Below are 26,458 nucleotides of genomic sequence, written 5' to 3'. Positions count from 1 at the left end.
GTATAATATCAACATGAATCGATCAACAATAAACATTAATCATACCTTTATTGTGGAAGAATATGAACATATTTTAACATTATGAAGAAGACAAATAATATATATTTGACCTCTATATTATTTGTGTTATCCTAGAAATAAAAGACGAGTTGCGACAGACCATTGAAGTCCCAAAATGACCCACTAATCACAACTCGAGAAAACGTCAATAAAGCTGTGGAAACTCCGTTGAATGTCTGTAAACTTACCAAACATTTGAATAATATCCCATATAAGAACTTCATATTGTTTTTGTGCTGTTTTACGAGATTTAAATAACTTTTCCGAAAGTTTCTTGTTGTTTACCCATGTTACCACCCTGATTAGGCCTCCTTTGCAATTTCATTATACTTTATGAATCTTAAAAGTGGAGAGTTCCGATTGTAATCCTGGAAATATAATACGGGAAACACATGAAAGGTGCCGACGGGGTTTACCTACATTTTAGTTTAATATCATAGAACTTGCAACTGAATTATATATAAATAAAGGGAATATTTTTGAAATATTTAAATAAACACTATTTATACGACCAAGACACAATTAAAATGAAACAAACAATTAAGAAATTACTTGCGTCAGAAGCGAAGTTCTTATCAAATCATTTTTTTTTTTGAATTTAGAAATCTGGATCCTTTTTAGGACTGGACAACAATACAATGTGTGTTTGTAGGAACATATATATATATATTAGATATAATGTTCCCATGTGCATGTCAGTCATTTGAAAATAAAGTAGACTTGATTTCGGAATCTGAACCTTAAATAAACAGCTGTGCCATGAGCGCATGATACGCCCGATGTCTTGTGTGGAAGTTTTAGGCAATAATCATAAATAGTTTCTGAGAAAGTTTAAAGCAATATTAACCATACATTATTTTAGAGACAAGGCGGGCCATGTGAAACCCCCCACCCTGTTTTTTTTTTTTTTTTTTTTTTAACTAAATATCATTAAAACAAAATTTTGAATCAAAACGAAGAAGTATACAGATCTTTAGATTATAATAACAAAGAAGTGTGTAAAGTTTTAAGCAATAATCAAAACTTATTTTTGAGATACGGCGTGACATGTAAAAAGAACCCTCCCCTGTTATACAAAATACTCAAGAACTGAAAAATAAAATTTTGAATCATCACCAAGAAGTATAGCCAGTATACAGATCTTTAGATTAATATAACACAGAAGTGTGTAAAGTTTTAAGCGATAATCATAAATTATTTTTGAGATACGGCGCGACATGTAAAAAACCCTCCCCTGTTTTACAAAATACTCAATAACTCAAAAAAAAAATTTTGAATCATCACCAAAATGTATACAGGACATACACATCTTTAGATTCTTCGTCTTCTTCTTCTTCTTCTTCTTCTTCTTCTTCTTCTATATGTATATCCTTCCAATTATGGAACACCTCCTCAACGGATATTATCCAGACTGGAGTTGATTAAAATTTATACACTTAAAATTTTCCCCAAATAACTTTAAAAATTTAGATTCACTGTACACGGATAAAATCTCAGTAAAATATTTAAGGACAGATAAAATAATTTACGCAATTAATACGGGGCGCTGAATGGGACTCTTGTGGTTTTGTACAAAATTCAATTCTGTCATAACAAAATCATTTTTGTCTTACAAAACTATGTGATACAGACTTGTTTTATGAGAATTTCATTTTTGTCATGACAAAAGTCAATTTTGTCAAAAAGGTATGCAAAAATAAACTTATTTGCATACCACATGTCTTTTCTGATATGGAAATTAAAACACAAAAGTCAATTGTGTGAGACAAGATTGAATTTTGTGAGACAAAATTGATTTTAGTGAGACAAAATTGACTTTTGTGAGACAAAATTGACTTTTGTGAGACAAAATTTACTTTTGTGAGACAAAATTTACTTTTGTGGGACAAAATAGACTTTTGTGAAACAAACTTCAATTTTGTGAGACAAAATTCAATTTTGTCAATTTTGTGACGACAAAATTCAATTTAGTGATGACAAAATTCAATTTTGTGAACGTGAACACAAAATTGACTTTTGTGAGACAAATTTGACTTTAGTGAGACAAAATTGACTTTTGTGAGACAAAATTGACTTTTGTGAGACAAAATTCAATTTTGTCAATTTTTTCTGACAAAAGTCAATTTTTATAAGACAAAATTCAATTTTGTCAATTTTGTGTCACAAAAGTCGATTTTGTATGCAAATTAGTTCACAGAATCCAAACTAAACTAATTTGCATACAAAATTGACATTTGTCGCCCAATTTTCAAATTAGGTAACAAAAGTAAAGTCTGTGTTACAAAAACGAATTTTGTCCACTGAAAGATAATTTTGTATGACAAAATTTTAAATTTGTAGTATGCTACAAATTTTGTTAAACTGAACTCATTTTTGTTTAACAAAACTCACTTTTGTCCGTACAAAATTGAATTTCGAGTACAAAATCACAAGAGTCCCATTCGGCGCCCCGTAATTAAAAGGTAAAAATATCTAGGCCCTATCAATATTTGTTTATAAGATTCACTGTACACAACTAAAATCTAAAAATATAGGGTGCTTTATACAATGGAAAGCAAGACACCCCTGCCTCTACCTATACACATGTTTACATAATGTACATAAAAGAGTAATATACCACAGACTTGTGTAAAGTTTTAAGCAATTATCATAAATTTTTTTTTGAGATACGACACAACATGTAAAAAAAACCTCCCCCTTTTTTACAAAATACTCAATAACTTAAAAATGAAATTTTGAATCATCACCAAAAAGTATACAGATCTTAAGATTAATATAACAAAGACATGTGTAAAGATTTAAGCAATAATCATAAATGGTTTTTGAGATATGGCGCGACATGTAAAACCCCCTCCCCCTTTTTTACAAAATACTCAATACCTCAAAAATGAAATTTTCAATCATTACCAAAATGTATACAGATATTAAGATTAATATAACTAAGAAGTGTTTAAAGTTTTAAGGCATAATCAAGAATCGTTTTTGAGATACGGTGCGACATGTGAAAAAAACACACCCCTGTTTTAGTTACAAAGTGCCGTAACTCAAAAAGTTTTAATCCTATTTTCACCAAAAAGTATACAGATCATTTGACCATCATAAGAAACAACTATATTAAGTTTCATGAAATTTGGATAAGTCATTCTCAAGTTACGGTGCGACATGTTTACGCCGAACAGACAGACGGACAGACGGACAGACGGACAGACAGACGGACGGACGGATGGACGGTACGACGGACAGACGGACGGACACCGGACATTTGTATACCATAATACGTCCCGTCAAACTGTTGAAGGGCGTATAAAAAAAGAACTTGAGTTAATTTAAAATTCAAATTAATTCAAATAACCTGGGGCAATTAATAGCATATTGCTTTGTTAACATTTTTTGGCACAGACTCCCCCAATAAAAAAAAAAGCTTTTCTGCCTGATCCAAGAAAATGCGTCTTTCTGGATTGACATTCATAAAACTTGAAAAAAACCGGCCAAACATTTGAAAGCAACGTATCATGTAAAACATTGGGAGCTATCATTAACCGTTTCACTGAGGGAGTTGGAACCAGTAAGTATCTTAATTAGTACTTATAGAGACTACGGAACGTACAGAATATCACATACTACCAATACTACACAAGGAGAGATTAGGATGCATGCATGCCCAGTATCGAGCGCACGGTCAAGTAGAAAACGAATCGACCCGTCACTGTACGGGAAAACCGAGCGTTGAACAAACATAGAATAAGCTTTCACGATGGTTAGGAGTTGAAGGAAAATAACATCTTTTGTTCGGAAACCACAAAATCATTTGCCTACGAGACTTGAAACAGGAGGAAATGGGGCCATTGTTGTACTATTAAAGATTTTTTCAGTTATATCTTGCAAGTTAGAAGGAGTTGTGAATACAAAATGCGGATGTACCAAAAAAAAAACAAAACAAAGTAACACAACTCATTCCATTCGCGCCCTATGCGACACATGGCGCTAACGGGAATTGTAAGTTGTAAATAACACAACTCAACGTTCGATACACACAGCGGGACATGTAGTGGTATGATTATTTAGGGACAGAAAGTTGAAATATTAAGGAAAATTTATTTAATAAAAATATATATAACCAAGAGGTAACCGTAGGCTCATGTCACATGCGCCTGTAACCGTCTATTCCTTTAAACTAGTTAGTTTTAAAACAGCAGGTTTCTTATATAGAAGCCAAGTAGAACGTATTCTCCAGGATGTGAGGGTATAAATGAGGATATCCTTTCAATCCCATGTAAAAGTGTTCGGCTGTTTTTTCATGACTTCTAATTTTTGCATAAATTGGATATATATCCATGAGTTCGTGAATTGTCAATATTTCAAGTGCTCGTAGAATAGAATAAGCATCCACACTAACTGTATTATTGCCTTTTAGGATGTGTTTTTGTCAGATTTACCAACATAACTAATAACCCAATGTCATTTAGATATAAAAATCTGGACGCTATGTACAGATAATACAAAATGATCTAGAGACTTACCATAAGCTTAGACCATACCAATAAATGGGTCACTTCCTTTTAAACAACAGTTCCATGACGTACCCGACATATTTAGGTACAAACTGTTCATTTAGAGTCATATTATTCATAAATGTGATTTTGTGACAATACATCTGTTATTTTCTTTATTGTGTTTATAATTTTTTTTTTTTACAAACACAGTCTAGAGAAACTATGTGTGAATACATTCGGGATCTTATTTAGTTAACTATAAACGAAACGTCTGCAATAACTTTCAAAATGTCATACCTTCATGTGTTATTACGTGTTGAAAATGCCACAAACTCTAAAAAGACAATGACATAACATCTGAGTCCATAAAGGACATCCTGGAAAATATGAAATTCAAAAGATGAATAAGACTATATAAGTTGATGCTCCCCAGCTTAAAGCTCTTGTATATATAATTTAGCAATGCTCTTTTGGAATTTATCAATTTGCGTCTATTTTAACTTAAGGTCTAAATTGAAACACATGAATACATGTGACTTGAAACAGTTACATCAAACTTGCAAAAAAAGAAAAGGTAAAATAGAAATATTACCGAACTCCAAGGAAAATTCAGAACCGAAAGTCCGTTATCGAATGGCAAAATGAAATGCTCCAACACATCAAACAAATGGAAAACAACTGCCGTATCCCTGACTGTGTTAATGCATTTCCTTATGTAGTAAATGATGGATTAAAACCTGGTTTTATAGCTAGCTAAACTTCTCACGTGTATGACAGTCACTTAAAATTTCTTTATTTTAGACTTGAATAAATACATGTTGGAAATTAATCAATCACAGCCATTCCTTCATAGTTGATTTGTTTATTTTTTTAACTTCCTCCTTATCTTATTTAGTTGCAGTTTCGTTCAAAGCAGTTAGAAATGCAGTGCTTAGGGTTTGACCCTTGTGATTTTTTCCTTTAATTTTCAATGCTTGGTAACTTTTGACACAAATAGATTGTGCATATTTCCCCGGTATTTAACTTCACGTTGAAAAAGTGCAAACTTCTAAAGTTGTTAAATCCTACTGGAACTGGAATATCAAAGAGTCTATATCATATACCATATACCCATGTTATATAAGTATATCATAAAAGCTAAAACGTGGATAGTCTTATTCAATTTCTAGTATTGAAATGAAAATCTGGGGCCTAGTCAATGAAAGTATCCTAGGATATGTCCTAGGATATGTCCTAGGATATGTCCTAAGATCTTAGGACATTATTTAGGATGGTATTAGGACGTGTCTGAGACATGTCTTAAGATGTAAAACAAAGCTGTCTTAGGACAGTCCTAACTACGATGGTCCTAGGACCATTTCTAACACATTTATTTAACTGGAAATATATGTAGAGATTTCTATGACATAGATTGAATTGTATTTTAATATCTATATGTAAAGAGAGGGAGAATGACTCTTATATGGCAAACAATTAACGCAAAATAAAAGTTAAAGTTTTTACGGAATACTAATAAATACGTTATTAAATATGATAAAAGATATAAATGAAAACAAAAGTAAATGGTCACAAAACTTTGTAATATTCGTGCTGCAATTTTATGAACTACCTTTGTTCTTGGGTCCACTCGGTTTCATATGTATCGAATAAGGATAAGATAAATAAAAAAAAAAAAAAAAAAAAAAAAAAAAAAAAAGAGGTCAACCTTTTCCAATATTTAAATTGTTTAAAATGTGTTGCTTATGATGATAGTAATGTTTAGGCTTCAAAAAAGGCAGCACGAAATAATTTAATGTAATACAATTAAATCTTTAACAATCATGAACCAATATTTATTAATTTTATTAATTTTATCTCATGATTGTTTAATATTGTATTAGTATTTTTAGTATTGAGTTTATGCCATATTTGTTGATTTTATTACGTTTTAGGACGATATAACTTTTAGGACTGTCCTAAGACACCTATTTGTATATCCTAACTTTAGGACCAAATTTAGGACGTATCTTATTTTAGGAGACTTTCGTTAACCCGACTTAGGACTAAGACATGTCTTAAGACCATCCTAAGACATATCTTAGTCCTAGGACAGCTTTGTTGACACGGCCCCAGGGTTATACCGATTTGCATGCAGTTGTTATAAATTCAAAAACATCTATGGGGAAAAGAAACATCAAGAAATTGATAGTCATCCAGTACCATGACCAAGTTGTCAAATTAATAATTACATAATACATTCCATGATGTGTTTCAATTTAGAGTTAAAAGAAAACTTTAATTTCTAATTCTAAAATTAAGAATGAATTCTTGTTTTTTTATGCCATAAATTGCTTTGTATAGGACGACAATAAAACTTATTTACATTATATTCCATCACGTCTTTTTCTTTTTAATTTTGCATTTGGTATGAATTTTATAAATAGTATTTCTAAGAAAAGGCAATATCGCTTGGTTAAATATTAGTCATTGACGGTTTGGTAAATAAAAGTTTGAAGAATGGCTTTTATTAATCGACCCTGTTTTTTTAGTTGTTTTTTTTAGTAATAATGGATTCGGATGTTTTTATGTCCCTCGACGTTGCCTCGTGCCATTACAGGCATCATCAACCATTATTACAGACCTTGGACATATAATAGGGCTGTTATGAAAACAACCATTAATTAATACAATTAAAGTTACACATGACAACATATGATTTATAACGAATCAAGATAAAAATTCTTAAAAACATATAATGTTTAGAAAATGTAATGCCTTCCTGTTTGCGTTTTTACTTTTTACGTAAAGAGGGAGTGCCAATTTTCACCTCTTTGTTTTGCATGTAACTGAAGCTTATCGAACTTCAACCCAAAAAATCGATAAAAGAACGCATCTATCTCTTTTATTTTCTGAAATATTACTGAATGAATTCATTCAAAATTGGTGAACATTTGAACATAAAGTACATAAAATGGATTTCTTATGAGGGGTAAAATTATTCAAATTTATATAATTACTACTGTATTCTTCAATAAATTTCTATACAAATGTTCTGTTCTTTTCTTTTTTTAAGAATTTGTTCATTAATACTAGTATTTCAAAAAATAAAAGCAATATATGCATAATTTTTTCCCCGATTTTCAGCTTCAGTTTAACGAATCAAAGTTGTATGTAAAATATTTTACCCACAATCTGTGACACATTTTCTGTGACCTTAGATATTACAAAACTTGTCTTTTAATTGTCCATTGTTTATTTTATAAAGTACAAGTTTGGGTTGAATGACTTACTCTAATGAAAACTGACTGGTATTGTTTTATCTATTTATACATTTAAAGGTAAATTGAAACTTTGCATCTTTGAATTTGTACTTTTCCGAGTTCTAAACTGAGTTGTTTGAACAATGATAAAATTTGAATAATATTAACGATTTTCGTTAGCTTTATAAAAACGCACCAGTTTCAAATGGGTACCTTTTCTAATTTATGAAGAAGAAAACAAGTTGCTTTCTTTAAAAAAAGAAAAGCAATACATGAACCTAAGACCGCTGACTGCCGGTTCACCAAAAGATTGTTGCTGAATTTGTGTTTGCTTTTGAATTGAAATAATTGACTGTGAAAAGAAGAAGCCAGTTGAAAGTATATATTTACTGCTTCTATTTGAATAGCTATTTTAAAGCTCGACTATTATATTTATCACTTGGGAATGCACATATTGTTTTTTTTTCGATTATAACCCTTTGGCAATCCTACTAACCAGATGATTTATGCAAATTGCACAAACCTATCGCAATATTTTATGCACTCAGTTTGCTTTATAATCTGGAATTCAGGATGCATTTATTTTATCTATCGTATCCGACTCGTATTTGAAGCTGTCTTTACTCATGTTAGATGTTGTATGCGGTGAAACCTGTGGCATGCAATTGATTGGGACCTCTTATGAAGAGACTTATTTTTGTCTCATAAAACATCTCAAACTTTAAGGATTTCCTGATTTTACTTAAATCAATTCAAACATTCTACAGGGAAACTTAGTTTTGCCGAAGAATTTCTTAATTCAGAAGTTTATAAACCTGTGCACACTTTAAAAAAAATATATATATAAAAAGGTATGTAGATATAAAAAGATACCAGAATTAAAATGATGTACGCCAGACACGAGTTAAGTCTACAAAAAAAGCATCAGTGACGCTCGAATGAAAAAAGTTAAAAGGCTAAATACATTACAAAGTTAAGGAATCTACTTCTTGGGTAGACAATCCTTAGCTTTTCGAAAAGATCAAAGTTTATAATAGGACAATGACTCAAAAAAGAAACAAAAGGGAACAACTCGAGGTTAGAATACCGTTAGTAATGATCGTGCTTGAAAGTCATATGTAAAGCTCTTTCTGCCGTGTCCTGAATTTAGATAACAAAAACGAAAATAAGCTTTCACGAGTGAATTTAATAGTATTCCATGCAAGTAGTATTTTAGCGCACGAAATAGTAAATAGAAAGCTCAGGAAAAGAATACACATTTGCGTCATCACATATCTTAATCTAATAGTTGAATTCGAATGTCAAACGGCCTACACTAAATGTTTTGACTCAGGATTCATTGACATTTTATCCGGAATTTGTGAGAACGCAAACCGATAGTGTGCTTTTGAAATGTGATCTATAATGTGAATGAATCAAGACGTGTAGGATAGTTGGTCAAAACAATGAATACAATTTTCAAAACCGTACCATAGTACAAATATGTAGATGCTATAAGGTTAAACTATTAAAACAAACAAACAAAAATTGAATTAAAATTTTCCGGTCAGTAATTTTTTTTTTCAAATTCTTTTGAATATATATAATATCAATAAACACGAACGTCAAGTATTTACGGATGGACATTTTATTTATCGAATGAATCTACTTTTAAATTCTAACATTCCACTATGTGAATATATTACTATACAAAATATAAGCAAAGACTTCTAAATCCATACTAAAACAGTATAAAATAATCAACATTATGGTTGTAATTAAATTTTATTGTGATTATTGTAAATTATTTTTGCGGTTGTTGTGAGTTGCAAGGATTTAAAATCATGCTTTATGAATTGAAAACACACAAGTATTTTTGTTCACGACCGTTTAAAATTTAAATATTTAATAAATTTATTTTACTTTCCGTTTTATGGATATATTATAATACAAAAAAATAAATAATAATTACTCATAAACCCGGCTAAATACTAAAATGGTATGAAATAATATTAACGTAGAAATATAATGATTATTGCTTATAAACATTTTTTGTAGGATGCAAGAATTTATTTGGATTTAATTTTTATGTTTCCTTTACAAATGAATATTTAAAAATACCAAAGCAGAGTATCTTGTCATATAAAATACTTATTTCTTAATTGAAACTCTGAAAATATTCTGATTTCAATCATTGTTAGTTTCTTCAGAAACATAAATAAAGTATTATATATTTTTTATATATTTCTTTGATTCCGATTGAATTAAATTCTTTTGATAAGAATATTATCTTTCTGTTTTCCGATCTAAAATTAACATTTTAAACAGAATGTTCTATCCCGTAAGTCTATGATGAAATACACAGTATACCGTGGTTAAATCTTCAAACATAATTTGTTTACATGTTATCGAGACAACAGACAATACCACGTTATAATTGACCCAGATACACACAGTGTACAGTGGTCGTTTTAAAACAAATATAATTGCGTCGTCAACGGCCATCAAGGCACCATATCAAAGACGTAGATAACAACCTGTGAAGACCTGTATAGATGACCGAAAACTTTCGAGACGTTACGAGAATTTTATTCTGACTTCCGGCCGAGAGATATCGAGTGGCCCATAGACACATCCAAAACTCGCCAATATACAAGCATGAACCCCTCACGGGGTTCATGCAAAAAAATCACTGATTGCGAATGACATTTTTTTTTAACAAATCTACCTACTTGGGAGCGTAACTCAGAAATCCCACTTAAATACAAAAGTCATCGTTATTACAGCGGATACTATTGGATGATATCAATATCAAAATGTTCTAAATTGAAGAAAGTTGTTGAAACAGCAAACTTCAAGTTATTTATTTTCCACTCTGTTAGTTGATCAAGAATATAATAGAGGTCTTTAATATCCAAATAACACAGCACCATAAAAGTGTGCGGCCAGAAGACTTAGGAAAACAGCAGCAACCCTAAGGATTGAATAAAATTGATTGCAATTTATATTGTTAATTTTTAAATCAGTTTAATGCATATATATTTTCCAATTTCAAATGAAAATTATTGAAATCTTACCTTTCTTAATCCCAAAGAATCATCAGGTTTCCCCGAAAATATATTTATTCTATATTTCCATATTAAGTTCTTTGATATAAAAAGTGTTACCATATTTGTGATACATTCGAATTCTAAGAGATTTATTGTCACGATGTCCTTTGTTGACACTAGTCCTAGAAAACTACCATGACCTTTTAATATAAACAAGTCACGTGAATATTGTTTGCGTAACATTTTCAACGTACCTGTATTTTTTTTCTTTGACATCGACATGCAGTAAGTTCCCATAATCTGCATTTTTATTTTCGTAGCCTTAAAAGTGCTAGTTTTTTGTTTAAAAAAAAGAATAAAACTTATATAAGGAACACGTGTATAAAACAACGTTACGTAAAATGAACAAGAGTTGCCCTGGAGCAGTATGTCAAAGTTTCTAATTTTAGTACAAGCCGGTAACGTCGCAATTACTTTCTCAAATGATAACTAGGAAAATAAGATCATATAATTTATGTTTGTCAAATGCACAAAGTAAACTGGCGACTTCGAATATGTATCCCTGAAAAACATATAATCAAAGATATCAGGCTTATGATTTTGTACTCCAGACCCGCGTTTTGTCTAGAAAGCACTGATCAGTGACTCCCGAGTCAAACCCGATACTTAATTAAAGGCCCAATAATCCAATGATTGTAGCCGGACTCAAAAAAATAACTTATTCATAAAATCAGTGCGCCATGCATTTATATTTATATTCAACTAATTACTGAGTTGAGAATTAATTTTCTTTCATATTTCTATCACTTTATCATTTGATTTCTCTGGTGAATTTAAAGTTTTATTTCTTAGACAAAACGCGCGTACAAAATCTTAATCCTGCTATATATATGATGAATTTAATTCGCTTTGAGTAAGGCCAGAAACAAAAAAGTTGAAAAAGGCGAAAAAATGAACGAACTGAAGAGCAAGACAAGATTAATTTCTGTATCTAACAACCATATTTTATCAGTATTTTCAATAATATTACATACAGTTTTATTCTTTGAAATTATTATCAATTTGTACTGCTGTTTATTAGTTTATTGATTTGTGTGATTTTTCATGGGTTCTCAAATGTTAGATCACTTGAATGACAACGACTTAAATTTAGTTTTATATTAACATGAGCGGAGATAGAATAAAGACTTCATTTTCGATTGGAAATTTATTATTTTATAATGTTTCCGGAGAACTTTTGCTTGCATTGTTCCTATTCTTTTTTCAATCTCTCCTAGTTTGCAGTCTGATTTTACCATAATAGTATGTATGATCCTCGTCGATATTGCCTAATGAATTCACAGGATAATGCAGACACCATTTAATGGTTTTATTTAATAATGAAATCATTTCTTAAATGTACAATTTGACCATTCCAATAATTATTAGATGAGGAGAGTCTTCTCTATTTGACCTATATCGAAATCAAGGAATTTAGAAAATTTTAGCATTTAAGTAGGGACAAAACATTTGTTTTAATTTAAATATATTTTAAACGAACACATGACATACAACATATGATTAGAATAAAATACGGAAAATAAGTTTTATTAATATATAAAAATCTGTAAAAAAATGTTTGATTCAAATGAAATATTCTCTCTACAACTGAAATTGAATTTGCTTGTCTTTAAAGAGGTAAAACATTTCAATTCATTCATGATTTTTGTAATCAACTGCTATTGCATATTATCTATAAAGTATGTACATTTTACACCAGAATACTTCGGTGACCTCTATAGAAATATTTTTCAATTACCCAGAATTCAAACATTTTGTGAAGGAAAGAAGCTATTTTTTTTTCTTTAAAACTGTTTAAAGTTTATTAATTCTTTTAAGGAAGAATACCCACACTGGTAAAAGATGAAATTATCATAGCCACCTATTTGTACATTAGATTAAAGTTTCATTATAATCCTGGTACCTTTGATAACTATTTACACCACGAGTTCGATGCCACTGCTGGTGGACGTTTCGTCCCTGAGGGTATTACCAGCCCAGTAGTCATCACTTCGGTGTTGACATGAATAACAATTATATGGTCATTTTAATAAATTTCCTGTTGACAAACCTTTAAATTTTTCGAAAAACTAAGGATTTTTATTATCCCAGGAATAGATTACCTTAGTATTTTGCACAATTTTTAGGAATTTCGGGTCCTCAATGCTCTTCAACTTAAAGTTTGTACTTGTTTGGCTTTATAACTATTTTGATCTTAGCGTCACTGATGAACTTTATGTAGACGAAACGCGCGTCTTGAGTATTACATTTTAATCCTGCTACCAATGATAACTACTCAGTTTGTCTATTGCAACATTAAAAAAAGTATGAAGTATGGATGATAAAGCCTAATGTTTTGGGATCTGTAATCAAAAAGGGTGTACAAAGAAAAACCGGAATTGTATTAGGTCAATTTCAATTACCTAAGGGAATTTTAACATAAGTTTCATAATGAGATAAAAAAATATATATATAAATCATTTCAATCTGAATAAGAATTAATGTAAATGTATGTACATTGTTCTTGTCAACTTGAACCAGATATTTTAGTGCATGTTGCGACGACGAGTTTTTAACGACCTTGACTACCCAAGAGGGTCTTGCACGGTCGGTATGTAGATTAATCTTAAATTACCAGATACTTAAATCAAAATAAAATTCCCATGCAAACATATTAAATCTAGTGACAGTTCCTGAAAATGTATTTAAAGTGACAGTAATTCACCGATGTTTAAATATCGTAAATTCTTTAGAAAGAAAGAAATCAAGGTAGCAAACGGAAACAGAAAGTAAATCGTACGAACTTCAAATGTCTAGATACCGGATGCATCAGCAGGGATATCGTTTCCTAAACATGCATCACTCGATAAAATTGATACAGTCTGGAATAGGACACAACCGGTAAAATTACAGATAAGACTACTATACTGGTATCTACGTATCTAAGATCGCCAAAACATGTTACTGGTGAGTTGATAAAACAACACATCGTATCTGTTAACCAATGTGTGTGATGATGACCGAATAGAGTGTCTAAATGCGACGATAACTCAGTTGGAGCAGCTTTGGCAATTAAGTCCGTAGCATGTGAACATACACGGGCGTTACGTTTTAACTAAGAAATGTCTTTGAGAGGGTTCTGTCTGTATTTTCCCCAAATTAATAAAGAAATAAGTCGATCTGTACTTGTGCTCAATAAGTACCCATTGGAATACCAATGTCTGCTGAAATATTATTCTCCAAAACTCATAAAATATGTTGTTGATGTTCAACAAGTCTGGTATGTTGATGATTTTATCTTCAATATATTTTTTGTGGGAACTCGTATGATCCTTCACAAAATTATATTTTTCATGACAAAGAACAAATTTGTATCTATGTTTCAAAATTTGTGCAAAAAAGCAGGATAGGGTGTCATATGTAAATATAACTTTGTCTTCGAGTACAACTACATTTCTAAAGATAAAGAAGTTTATGGTAGAAAGACAAAAATGGAAAGAAAAACAATATCTCGATTTATCAAATTAAAAATAAGAATGTCAAAATAAAGTCATTTGAATTAACCTGAGTGACGTTTCAAAAGTGTAAGGCGGCATTATTTATTTGAATTCCGTTGGTGTACTCTATCTGAGTATCTTGTATTACTTCGTATATATAGATGGATTTATAGTTTATTTCAGTAACAAATCATTTCCTATCGGCTATACGTAATCTTTTACTTCTTTTTTTTTAAGTAAAACATATACCAATAATGAAACACTAGTTATGGTTAAAGGAAAAAGATGACGCTAAATCAATGACATAGATGCAGGTAAGAATGAAATAAAGCTGACGTGAAATAACAAGGAGTGAAAATCAAGGAGAAATTGTATACACGCATTAGCCTTTCAAAAAGGGCTAGTCGACTCTTAGCTGATGAAAATGAAAAGTGCTCTCGCTTTGTAGATTAATTCATTTACTAGAATAGCCACGTGCATCAATCAACAAATGTTACCACACACGTGAGGTCACACGTTATGAAGTGGTATAACTCCAGAAGATTCGACTATTTATAGATAAAAGTTACCTGTGTACCAATATCATGAATAAGCATGAATAATGACCAGGAAAAATCTAATTGCTAAAATAGAGAGAACAAATCCGATACTCTACGGGATCGAAGGACATTTACTAGGTTTGGATTGTCCTAACCAATCAATAAACTTTGATTATTCACGTCTCGTAATATCTTCCAATCAGGTAGCAAGAAAAATTCACGCACTAACTGTCCATCGTTCAATTCCTAGGAATCGATAACTAGGAGTCGATAATTAACATTTTTACTAAAGCATTTAACAAATCATCGAAATTATTCCCGAGAATCCCAACGAACTACATTTAGATCAGTCAGAACCGTCTGACAATTAAGAGAAAATCTTATGCAAACTTTCAAATAGATAACTATGTTTTACAATGTATTAGGAAAATAAATGAATATGTGCAATGCTAAATAGTAAAGGATATTAAGTTATAAGTTGGATACGTATATGTCTAGGCTAATACAAAACTACATGAATTTCCATCAGAAATATTTTTATTTAGACATAATTAAGTTTGTAATGTACGTTAAATGACATATTTGTAGTCAATCATTTACATACGTTGTGTGTCTATCATTCCAAGACCACACCTTTGTGAATTCACAAATTGTAAGATAAGCAGAACTGCTTAATCATTGTGAGGTCAATTATACTTCAGAGAGTTGTAACCTATATCAGGTTCAGAAAAATTACGCGGTTTTATAACTGGGTTGAATCCAAATGTATTATATAAATCCCGACTGTACCGTACTATTAAGCAACATGAAGAGTGACACATGTGGAGCAGGATATGCTTACCTTTTGTGAGCACCTGTGACCATCCCCAGTTTTTGGTGGGGTTCGTGTTGCTCAGTTTTTAGATTTTTGTGTTGTGTTTGTGTACTGTTGTTTCTCTGTTGGTATTTTCTATTTTAGCCATTGCGTATTAAATCAACCAAAATGGCATTAACTGTCAAATTCGTGTATACCGAGAAAAAAAACTCTTAGATTCCACTATCAATGTACTGACCTTTTGAGAGTAAATAAAGGCAACCCAAGTAAACCGCTGTTTAATAGTCATAAATCAAATAAGCGAAAACAAATCCGGGTTACAAACTAAAACCGTGGAAAACACATGAACTATACGAGGAAAATAACGGAACAACAGAAAAACTGAACTGCAACAAAAACAAACGCGAATATACATAGAAATGGACTATTTGATAACAACTGACATATTACTGATTTGGTGTAGAGAACCTTCTGCTTACATTGCAATGTTAAAAATACCTCTGAAATGATAAAATTACGTGACAGGAATGCAGTACAAGCAAACACAAGAACACACAAGACTTTATAAATATTATAATAGTACATTACAACATGTGAACCACATATATAATATAGATATAGATGTTAGTGCAAAGAAAAACGTTTTTGGAATACATTTTTAAAGTACACTTAAAACCATCAAACTAACATAGGCCGTCACAATCTGTAAACAGTGGCATTTGCCGGAGTGGAATGCTAGTTTGATTATGTTTAATGGTTGCTATTTCATTTGCGATTGACTTATTGTTATAGTAAGAATACTGTTCAGTAGAATTGAAAAGATAATTGAATCACATGAAAAAGAGAAAAGCTGATAAAGTCATTGTTTAAATTATGTTGTTATTCATATTGAAAGTATTTCATAATATCATATTTTCAGTCATTCTGCAGACAAGATTCTCATAAGTGAAAGAGTAAAGGTTAACTATAACGCACATAAATTGCATTAAAAGATCGAAGTAAAGACGAACGATACCAGAGGGACATTCAAACTCATAGATAGAAAATAAACTGACAAGGCCATGGCTAAAAAAGAAAAAGACAAACAGACAAAAAAGTACACAAGACACAACATAGAAAACAAAAGAACCCAAACAAAAACTGGGAGTGATCTCAGATGCTCCGAAAGAAAGGTATAGTAGATTACAAATATTGCATTACAATTATTTCGAAAAATAGCTTTAAGTAAAAGTTTGTAAATATTGAGTGTGTCATCTTAAAAATAATGTCTCGTCTGGCGTACTAAATTATACTCCTGGTACCTTTGATAACTTTTTACACCACTGGGTCGATGCCACTGCTGGTGGACGTTTCGTCTCCAAGGGTATCACCAGCCAAGTAGTCAACACTTCGGTGTTGACATGAATATCAATAATGTGGTCATTTTTATAAATTTCCTGTTTACAAAACTTTGAATTTTTCGAAAAAACTAAGGATTTTTATTATCCAAGGCATAGATCACCTTAGCCGTATTTTGCACAAAATTTTGGAATTTTGAATTCGCAATGCTCTTCAACTTTGTACATGTTTGGCTTTATAAATATTTTGATATGAGCGTCACTGATGAGTCTTATGTAGACGGAACGCGCGTCTGGCGTACTAAACTATAATCCTGGTACCTTTGATAACTTTTTACACCACTGGGTCGATGCCACTGCTGGTGGACGTTTCGTCCCCGAGGGTATCACCAGCCCAGTAGTCAACACTTCGGTGTTGTCATGAATATCAATAATGTGGTCATTTTTATAAATTTCCTGTTTACAAAACTTTAAATTTTTCGAAAAACTAAGGATTTTCTTATCCTAGGCATAGATCACCTTAGCCGTATTTGACACAACATTTTGGAATTTTAAATTCGCAATGCTCTTCAACTTTGTACATGTTTGTCTTTATAAATATTTTAATATGAGTATGAGCGTCAATGATGAGTCTTATGTAGACGAAACGCGCGTCTGGCGTACTAAATTATAATCCTGGTACCTTTGATAACTTTTTTATCTAGATCTGTTGTGTGATTGAAGTTTTGTCTGTGAATACTCTTTATCTATTTTAATTCAACACTCAAAGCCAGGACTACTAAATAAATTATATTCAAGAACATACGCAAAAGTCATATCGAGTGGGCTTTTTTAAGGACCAAAATATAAGTCTTATTTAAAACTCATCGAGAATCAGACTAAATAAACTCATCATAAATACCAGGTTAGAAATTTTGTTTTTGCACTAGACGCGCGTTTCGTCTACAAAAGACTCATCAGTAAAGATATAACAAAATATATCAGAATTTTGTTAATATTAAGCATTCAGATGACGTCATTTATTATGTTCCGTTTTATAAACGTTCAATTCTTCTTACCTTCTAACCACTGTTTTATCAACATAAATGACAGTCAGCTGCGCAATTTATGTTTAAATTTAGTAACAGGTAATTCTGGAGTTTTTCAAAATGTACTTGTAACAGTCAAATAAATCCGGGTGAAAATAAATCCATATATAAAAACGCTTCAAACGCACGAAATATACTTTGTGTTATTTTCTTAAAATCGCTAGACTATACCTTTATACTGAAATGTTAAACATATTACGTAATGCTCATTCACATGCCGTTGTAATATCATCTTAAACTGTTATTGTATGTCTGAAAACTGTCGCGTCCTCCCCCATAAAATAAAATAAAATAAAATGCAACAAGAATCATAACACGAAAATCAATAAAATGATTGCATGTAGTAAACATTTCAATAACTTAATTAAATACATCTAGTTGCGATAAGTTCTTTTATACTTGCATGGGCGTTTCCATGGCCATTCTACAATTCTATTATAATAGAAAATGCAAAACATCCTTAATTGTTGGGTTCATTGGTGTGTTATTTTAGGCATTCTAAATAACAAAGCATTTTTTGTTAATATTGTGTGTCTGGGTGGCTGGCTCGCAACATTTAAATTTTACACCAGAGTTCATTCTTGCAAATTAATTTGAAACTAAAATGTATATCTTATATATAACATTAACAGATAGACGAGTAAAGAGACATGTTCCTATTAACATGAAAATATTGTATCCACACAAAAAAAGTACTTTATTTTGTCCGAAAATAAACAAAAAGGTAGAAAGGGGACATCTATTGTCTTACATTGTGTAAATGTTGTAGTCATCTTACCTTTTAATCATTTTTGGTTGCATAAACTATCAAACACAAATGGCCAGAACCTGCCCTATTTTTTTGTTTAAATATAGTTATACAGGTATTTCCTGGGCTTCTTCAAAAGTGGATAAGTGTGTGATTTCCTGATTGACTTTCTAAACCATTCAGATGACTGTTTTAATTTTGAACATTAATCTGAAATACTTTTTAATATGATTTATAAAAAAGAAATCTTTACTAGTTATTTAGTGGGATCTCCGTTGAAATGTTTTTACTTGCTTTAGTATGCGCATGCCTGAGATATTTCTAGGACTATTGATAAATAAAATACAAATATGGGCATACAAACCCTTTAAATATGTCAAGTATCTAGACGTTCGTTTTATTTAAAGAGGAGATAATCTTCAATCATTGAACTGCCGACAATAACATACAATTTTTTAATGTGAGCTTTCAAAATGTTAAATCAGATCTCTTAAAATTTACCTTCATTGTATCTATCCTTTGTACTGTTTTATTGATAAAAAAACTGCAACTAAACATACTATATATGTTATAGTATTCTCATACGTACCAATTTATACATATATTTACTTTACATTTTATTTTCATTATTTGTAAGACTGTTCAGCAAAACAAAGCAAAAAAATATACCAGTACTTTGCGTTTAGTTTTCACGTTGTAAACTTTAATACAACTTTATCAACTGCAAAAGTAAATTTGAAAGTAATGTTATAACGTCCAAACTTTACTAAAAATATTGCTAAATCTTACGCATTCTTATTTTCTATCCGATGTTTCTTTAAAGATTTGACATGTAATAAATAGAAGCAGACAGATTCAAGAAAGTAAACGACATGATTTCCTCTAATTAAGTAGAGAAAACACTATGCTACAATTACGGCATCAAAGTACCTATTGCTATTTTTTAGTGTAGTCCCTCATACTTAATGTCGAATGTGGTTCTATATGATATATTGTAATAAGAGAACAACAAGAAAAAGAAACAAACAACGCACAAAAAATATCAACATGTCAATATAAGACCCTAAATTAATAATGAATTAATCAAGTAACCGGATAGCATGATAAAAAAAACTGCACATACTCAGGATGGAAGGCTAAAAATCCTCTTTTACTACCAGAAGGAATGTGTTAGAAAGTTACGCGTCAAATGCAACCAAGAATCTAATATGCAAGGGAAGAAATACCACTACAAAACACATATATATTCCTATCGCCCGTAAATTGACATGATAAGTAAAACAATTGTAAGACTTTTGTTTTTGTTTTTGTAGGTTAAATATACCTTGTCATATGGTTTAATTTATCATGAGGAATTAATACATAACGCACAACAATGCAGAGTTAGAGCTAAAATTGTAAGTAAAAGAAAAGGGGTGAAAAATACCAGAGGAACAGTCAAACTCATAAATTGAAAATAAACTGACAACGCCATTTCTAAAACTGAATAAGAGTACAACATAGAAAACTAAAGACTGATCAACACGAACCCACCAAAAACTGGGGACATTGTAAGTAAATAAGCATATGTGACAACTAAATATTTGTTAGTCACACGTCACTATCAGTAACCATCAATGCTAACGTAGAAAGTTCTGACAAATTTGTGTACCAGTAATTTACCGATGTTCAGAATCTCAGAAATTGATTAAGAAGACAAATTAATGTAATACAGTTGAATGTGGCAGTTTTTTCAGTACATTATAATTTACTCAATGTCAATATACTTCCATACACAATGAGCATGACATTTGTTATGTCCTTTCGAGATTTCAATTATGCTGGTAAATACAAACAAACTCTTTCTTATTTATAACATGTGTTACTTATTTAATGTTCTACTAAGACTTAAATTCTCCTGTGCTCTATTTCAACTGACAAAATAAAGAACATTACTTAAAGCGCTGCAGAACGTTTGGTAAAATTGTAATTTAGTACCATTTCAGGTAATTGAATATTCACTCTTTAAATATTTAAGTTTGTCTCTCTTGTGACGATAGTTTTGACATGATAAAGCAATTCTCGACGGCTTATGTCGTGTCTTCGTCGTCCAGTCTGTGGGAAAAGGTTTAATCAGACATTAATAACTATGTCAAACCTTCTTCGAATTATATCGCCGCGATATAGCCTTTTTGTGCTAATGCGGCGTAAAGCAACCAACAATCAATCAATCAATCTTCGAATTATACGACACTTGGAAGGAATCTACTCCATGACGAAAAGCCAGAATACAGAGCAAAATGTGAAATAGTTTGCTTCATTTTCCCGCATTTTAATAATTTTAAATGGTTCTGTTTTAATAGTTAACATGTAATTAAAGTCTGGGGTGAAAGCTTTTAAACCATTTATAACCTTTTAAAACCTACATATGAATTTTGACAGTAACTTGAATTAGATTAGTAATGACTTCCACAGCTTCATTTTGAAAACGGTTTCGGTTTATTTTTTTACTTTTGCTTATTTGACTGATTGATTGATATGTTGTTGCAGTAACATTTAAATACCGCTTGGGTTTAAGCTTTTTGGACAGAAATTACTTCATTTTACTTGTGTTATTGATTTTTCGAAACTTGTACATAAACTTCGTCACTGAGACTGAGACCTGAAGCTAAATTTTCTATTCTTTTTTCCGTATTTTACCGAATAAATATTGATTTTTTAGCATTTAGATACAGTTTTTGGTTAAAGTGTTTTACACAACAATAACATTTTCAAATATTCATTGAACTTTACGAAACATCGACAGAATATTCGTCAAGGTAAAACTATCGATACCGATTGAAGGCAAATGTTGATGACATTTTCATTTTTTTTTATCAAAATGAACTTATTCTTTTCTCCGTGTTTCCCTCTGGCCAATGTTTTACTGTTTTATTTCATAAATGACGTTTGATTTTCGCCTTTTTTCCTTTTTCTTTTAATAAGGATGCTGGTATTATTTTTGTGCAGCATAACATTCTACGAAGGCAGCAGCAATTGAAGACGAGACAGGGATCTGTGAAACATCTTACGTTTTATTATCTGTCTTTTTATAATTTTGATAACCTAAATTGATCAGAAAATTTTAAACTTTTCATGTTTGCGTTTCTTGGAGTCAAATCAAGAAAATCACGCCAATATTGTGTGTACATTTTCAAAAGTACATGTAAACTTCAATCATACAGTTATGATTACCTAAATGCGTTTTACAATATACACAAAACGTAAAATAACAAAAATACCAAACTCTTGGAACAATTCTGAACGGAAAGTCCCCTTGCAAATTGAAAAATCAAAAAGCTCATTACATGAACGCCTTATTAACTGCATTCTATTTAGAAATATAGAATGAAATTACGAATAGAAAAAGTAATTGAAATTCTTTGAAATAACTATTGACTGTCCCTCTGGTATTTTTCGTCCCTCTTTTGAATAATAAATATCTGGAGCTTTAAGACAGAACCTGTCGTAATTTATTTTTGTTGTATTTTTTTTTTTTTTTTGTTATTATTTTTTATGAGCGCCCATAAAAGAGTTCATACATTTATATATATATTTGTTAGTCGAATGCAACCGCTTTTTTTTTTTAACGTTGTCGTTTTATTATTATTTTTTTGCCTCATTGAAATTTTTTTATTAAATGACATGTTGTATTAATTTATGGATGCTTGGGGTTTCTTTTTTGCTGAGATAAAGTTATCTATTATTTATACTGCGATTAACGGATATTTTTCATATTCAATGGAGATACATGTATATTCAAAATTCGAAACAGTGATAGTGTATTAAAATATTTTATCATACAATTATAGCTAACAAAAAAAGAATAAAAGAAAATTTGCATAAGATAATTATAGTGCACAAATAAAAAGCTCTACAAAATACATATGTTGTAAACGTCTAGCGAATGCAGGTATAAGAAAACAAATAGTTGAGCCTACCTCTTGATTTTGAAACTGCTAAATTGGTTTTCTTCTCTGTGTTTAACTAAGATCCTCATGGCTGTTGTGACGTTGACCAACCCCAACCCAAAGTCCACGGTCCTCAAATTATACGTCTTTTAAAGATTTTGTTTGAATTAGTTGCAATAGTTAATCCACAAAGTCATGCGTTTGCAATATAAGGGGAAAAGCAAAAACCTAAAGTGTTAAGAAAAATTTGCAACTTTTTAAAATCAATCGAAGGTTTTTAATAATTTTTAACTTATTCAAGTAAAACTGTAATTTTTAAAAACAAATATTATCTAGTAGATATTTAAATTTCCTATCTGCGAGTTAAGTCTTCCTAGGAAATAATCAAGGAAGTTAAATATAACTGGTTCTATTAAAAGTAACGGGAATACTTCCTATCTAAATACCTGGAAGTTATTATCTATACCTGAATCGAACTTATATTATAGGACACCGGGACTAAGCTAGTATACATACATTAGCTGACTGCCAATTTATTTACCATTATTTATATTAAGAATTCGATTTTTTATTGTCGACGAGAAAACGCTTTTTACAGTTGTTTTGCATTCCTTAGAATGATAGATGTGTTTGAACTTTTATTTCTACATTTGAAAAAGGACTTTCGTTTTTGAATTTTAGTTGGAGTAGTTTTGTTATTTTATTTTTGATAGCTGTTTTTCGTTTACAGCCGCATGAAAGAGTTTAAAAGATAAATTGAATGCTCATATGTTAACAGCTAGGCCGTGTTTGGGGTTAATTTTGCAAGCGATTTTAGTCCACATTTATACAAACTCAACTCTTTCTACTTCTTATTTAAAGACATTGTCTGAATTTATTTATTATAAACCGATAGCCTCATCTTTTATCAAATACGTCGAACACAAAACATTTGAAGTACTTAAAACTTTGAAGACCCTCAAAAACGAAAGTGACAGAACTCATAGAACCGGAAGGTCACTATTTTGCGAGGTGAACTTTGCCCATAGAAAATTGTGAGATAAATTAAAATACACCTCCACAATTTGCAGTAAAAATGATATATCAGAATCACTGGCTACTGAGTAAACTGTCATTTTTACAAAATGACAGTTTGTCATTTTTACAAAATGACAGTTCAACAACAGAGTCCCTTTCAAAGTTTATATAAAACCGATGTCAAAATGGGAATTATTACCAGTTATACAATTTGAGGTTGAGGATAAAGTTCTAATATGCCTTGATGTAATTGATCCTGTATTATATTTAAAACTTCTAGCGTGATACGAAATATACAAAATGTCGAACTTATTAAATATTAATTTAATATACCATATGTGCACTTCGAAAAAATATTTTCGTTAGTAGTGTTTGAAAGCATTCATTTGGTGATTTAGATTGACAATAGTTTTGTAGCACACATATTGCTTAAATTACAAATATTCAAACATGTCTTGTATAAGTCTAATTTTCATAAAAACAACATGTACACACTAATCTTATCAAATCATTCAATGGATCAATCTCGATAAAAACCTAATATAAAGTGAGAAATAGGTTTAAAAGTCCTGACCAGGAAGCGAACACCAACAAAGGTGATCATTTTATTACTTTTTTATGTATTCATTATTGTTCATATAAAGCAATATACCTCTCCTCGGTTCGATCACCTTTCTTATCCGCGTGTTAAGTCTTTCCAGGAAATAGTAAAGGAAGTCATGTCTCAGTCATTACAGACGAACGGACGTGTTTTTTCAGTTCCACTGTACCCGCAATCTACAATGTTGGGCAATTGATCGATGACTAAACGATATATTACTTATATTGACAGAAACCAATTCAACGTTTTACAGTCTGCATAATGTATAGTTGTAAACGTCAGTGTCAGCATACACTCCTAAACCCATTATGGATCGGGGAATGCTATACCGTCTGATTTCTGAAGGCATGTATACCTGTAGTGATGTTGGATAATAATGGACCACCATTTCAATGTTTCACGACATAGGTCCTTATAACTCTTGCTGTCATCATAATTAATTTTTCCTTACACTTATAGACTGGTACTGGTTGGCGGGTTACCCACCCGATATATCTGGCCTGGGAAAAAGCCGTTGTGAAGACGATCGAAAAAAATAAAAAAAAAATAAAACAACATACGCATAACCAAAATGATGAATTGAACTTGACAATATTTAATTGCTCACAATACGCTCTAAGGCAGATCGTTCAAAGACTTTATAGTAAGTCAATGTCATAAAACATCCCCTTGTAGTAGAAGTAATGTCTGTCTGTCTGTCTGTCTGTCTGTCTGTCTGTCTGTCTGTCTGTCTGTCTGTCTGTCTTTCTCATTGCAATTTGTTCTGTCTTTTATTTAGTTCCGTTAAATATATAATATCAATATATAACAGTCTTTTTAAAAGTTTTTTTTTTAAAAAGTAGCAAAAATCCTTATATTTGAAGTATGCATTTTAAGATACCTAATATAGGCATGAGCCGGAAAGAAATTGTTTAAAACTTACGGATTCCTGTAACAAGAGAAGGCTATAAGAACCCGGTAGCAATGTAAGGACGGTTTCAATTGATATATTATGACATATCAGCTCTGATTCCTTTTCCTGGTTTCGTTATACGTTTTTTTTTTTCGGTTAAACTTGATATTCAAAGTTTTTATTAGGCTTTGAACGTTCAAACATAAGGCCTTGCGCTTCACTTAAAAGACAGCGTAGGAAACATTCTTCAATATTGAGGTATGCGTTTTAAGATACCTCATACAGGCATGAGCCGGAAAGAAATTGTTTTAAATTTACGGGTTCATGTAACAAAAAAAATGCTATAAAACCCGGTAGTAATGTCAATTGATATATAGTGACATTTCAGCTCTGATTCCTTTTCCTGGTTTCGCTATACGTTTGGTTCGTTCTGGTGAAATATGCTATTCAAAGTTTGTATTAGGATTTGTAATTTTAAACATATGTAAAGGCCTTGTGCTTCACTCAAGACACATACATTGTGAAAGTTGGTATCTGCTGTATTAAAATTGATATGCAAACGCAAGGCAATTAACGTTTATAAAATCTTGTTTAGTTTTCATTTCAATAAAAAAAATCACTGCCTAATTAAAAAAAATATTTCTTTATGTGCCAATATATAGGATTTATTAGTCCTCAACATTTAGATTTCTTGTATAGATCATTATTAAATTCTGAAAAACATACTTTCGAAACACGTGTTTGCAGAGACCAATTAATTTAAGCACTAGTAACTTGTATTTCTGTAGTATCATATTTATATAGCACATCAACCGAAGAACGTAAACACTATTGAATGGTATTTTGTTCTTATTAGTTGGGATAGACAAAAATATTAAAATATCCTGTTTGTTGTCAATCATCTACAATCCTTCTCGGAGTTGTTCATTAGGGTCAAATTTGAAAAAAAATCATATACAGCCCGTAACAGAGAAGTGATCGAATTGATGTTTCTTTACCGTCAAAATTAGCTACGTTATCGACAAACTTAATTGAGTAGTGACCGAACTAATGGTACTTTAACGTTAAAAAGATTGACAATGCTGTCTGACAAACTTTCATGTGTCGAAAATCAAGTTTAATACCGATAATATTGA

General features: G+C 30.9%; 1 protein-coding gene across 4 annotated transcripts in view; it reads right to left on the bottom strand.

The window, feature by feature from the left end:
• The window catches only part of LOC143067965 (uncharacterized), a 37,094-nt gene extending 14,051 nt beyond the window's left edge, over positions 1-23,043 (bottom strand). Inside the window, exon 1 of one of the 4 annotated variants that reach the window (XM_076241634.1) lies at positions 22,843-23,043. In XM_076241634.1, coding sequence (XP_076097749.1) covers positions 22,843-22,901 — 59 coding nt within the window. In that variant the 5' untranslated portion in view covers positions 22,902-23,043. Of the gene's footprint in view, positions 1-45; positions 184-248; positions 397-4,850; positions 4,904-22,842 lie in introns of those variants that run through there. The other 3 variants (XM_076241638.1, XM_076241636.1, XM_076241637.1) reach the window with 3 other exon arrangements.
• Between the last annotated feature and the right edge of the window lie 3,415 nt (positions 23,044-26,458).

The sequence above is a fragment of the Mytilus galloprovincialis genome, chromosome 3 (genome assembly GCF_965363235.1).
Source record: "Mytilus galloprovincialis chromosome 3, xbMytGall1.hap1.1, whole genome shotgun sequence".
Lineage (NCBI taxonomy): Eukaryota > Metazoa > Mollusca > Bivalvia > Mytilida > Mytilidae > Mytilus > Mytilus galloprovincialis.
The sequence above is the reverse complement of the archived record's forward strand: the minus strand, read 5'-3'. Positions and strand labels throughout refer to the sequence as shown.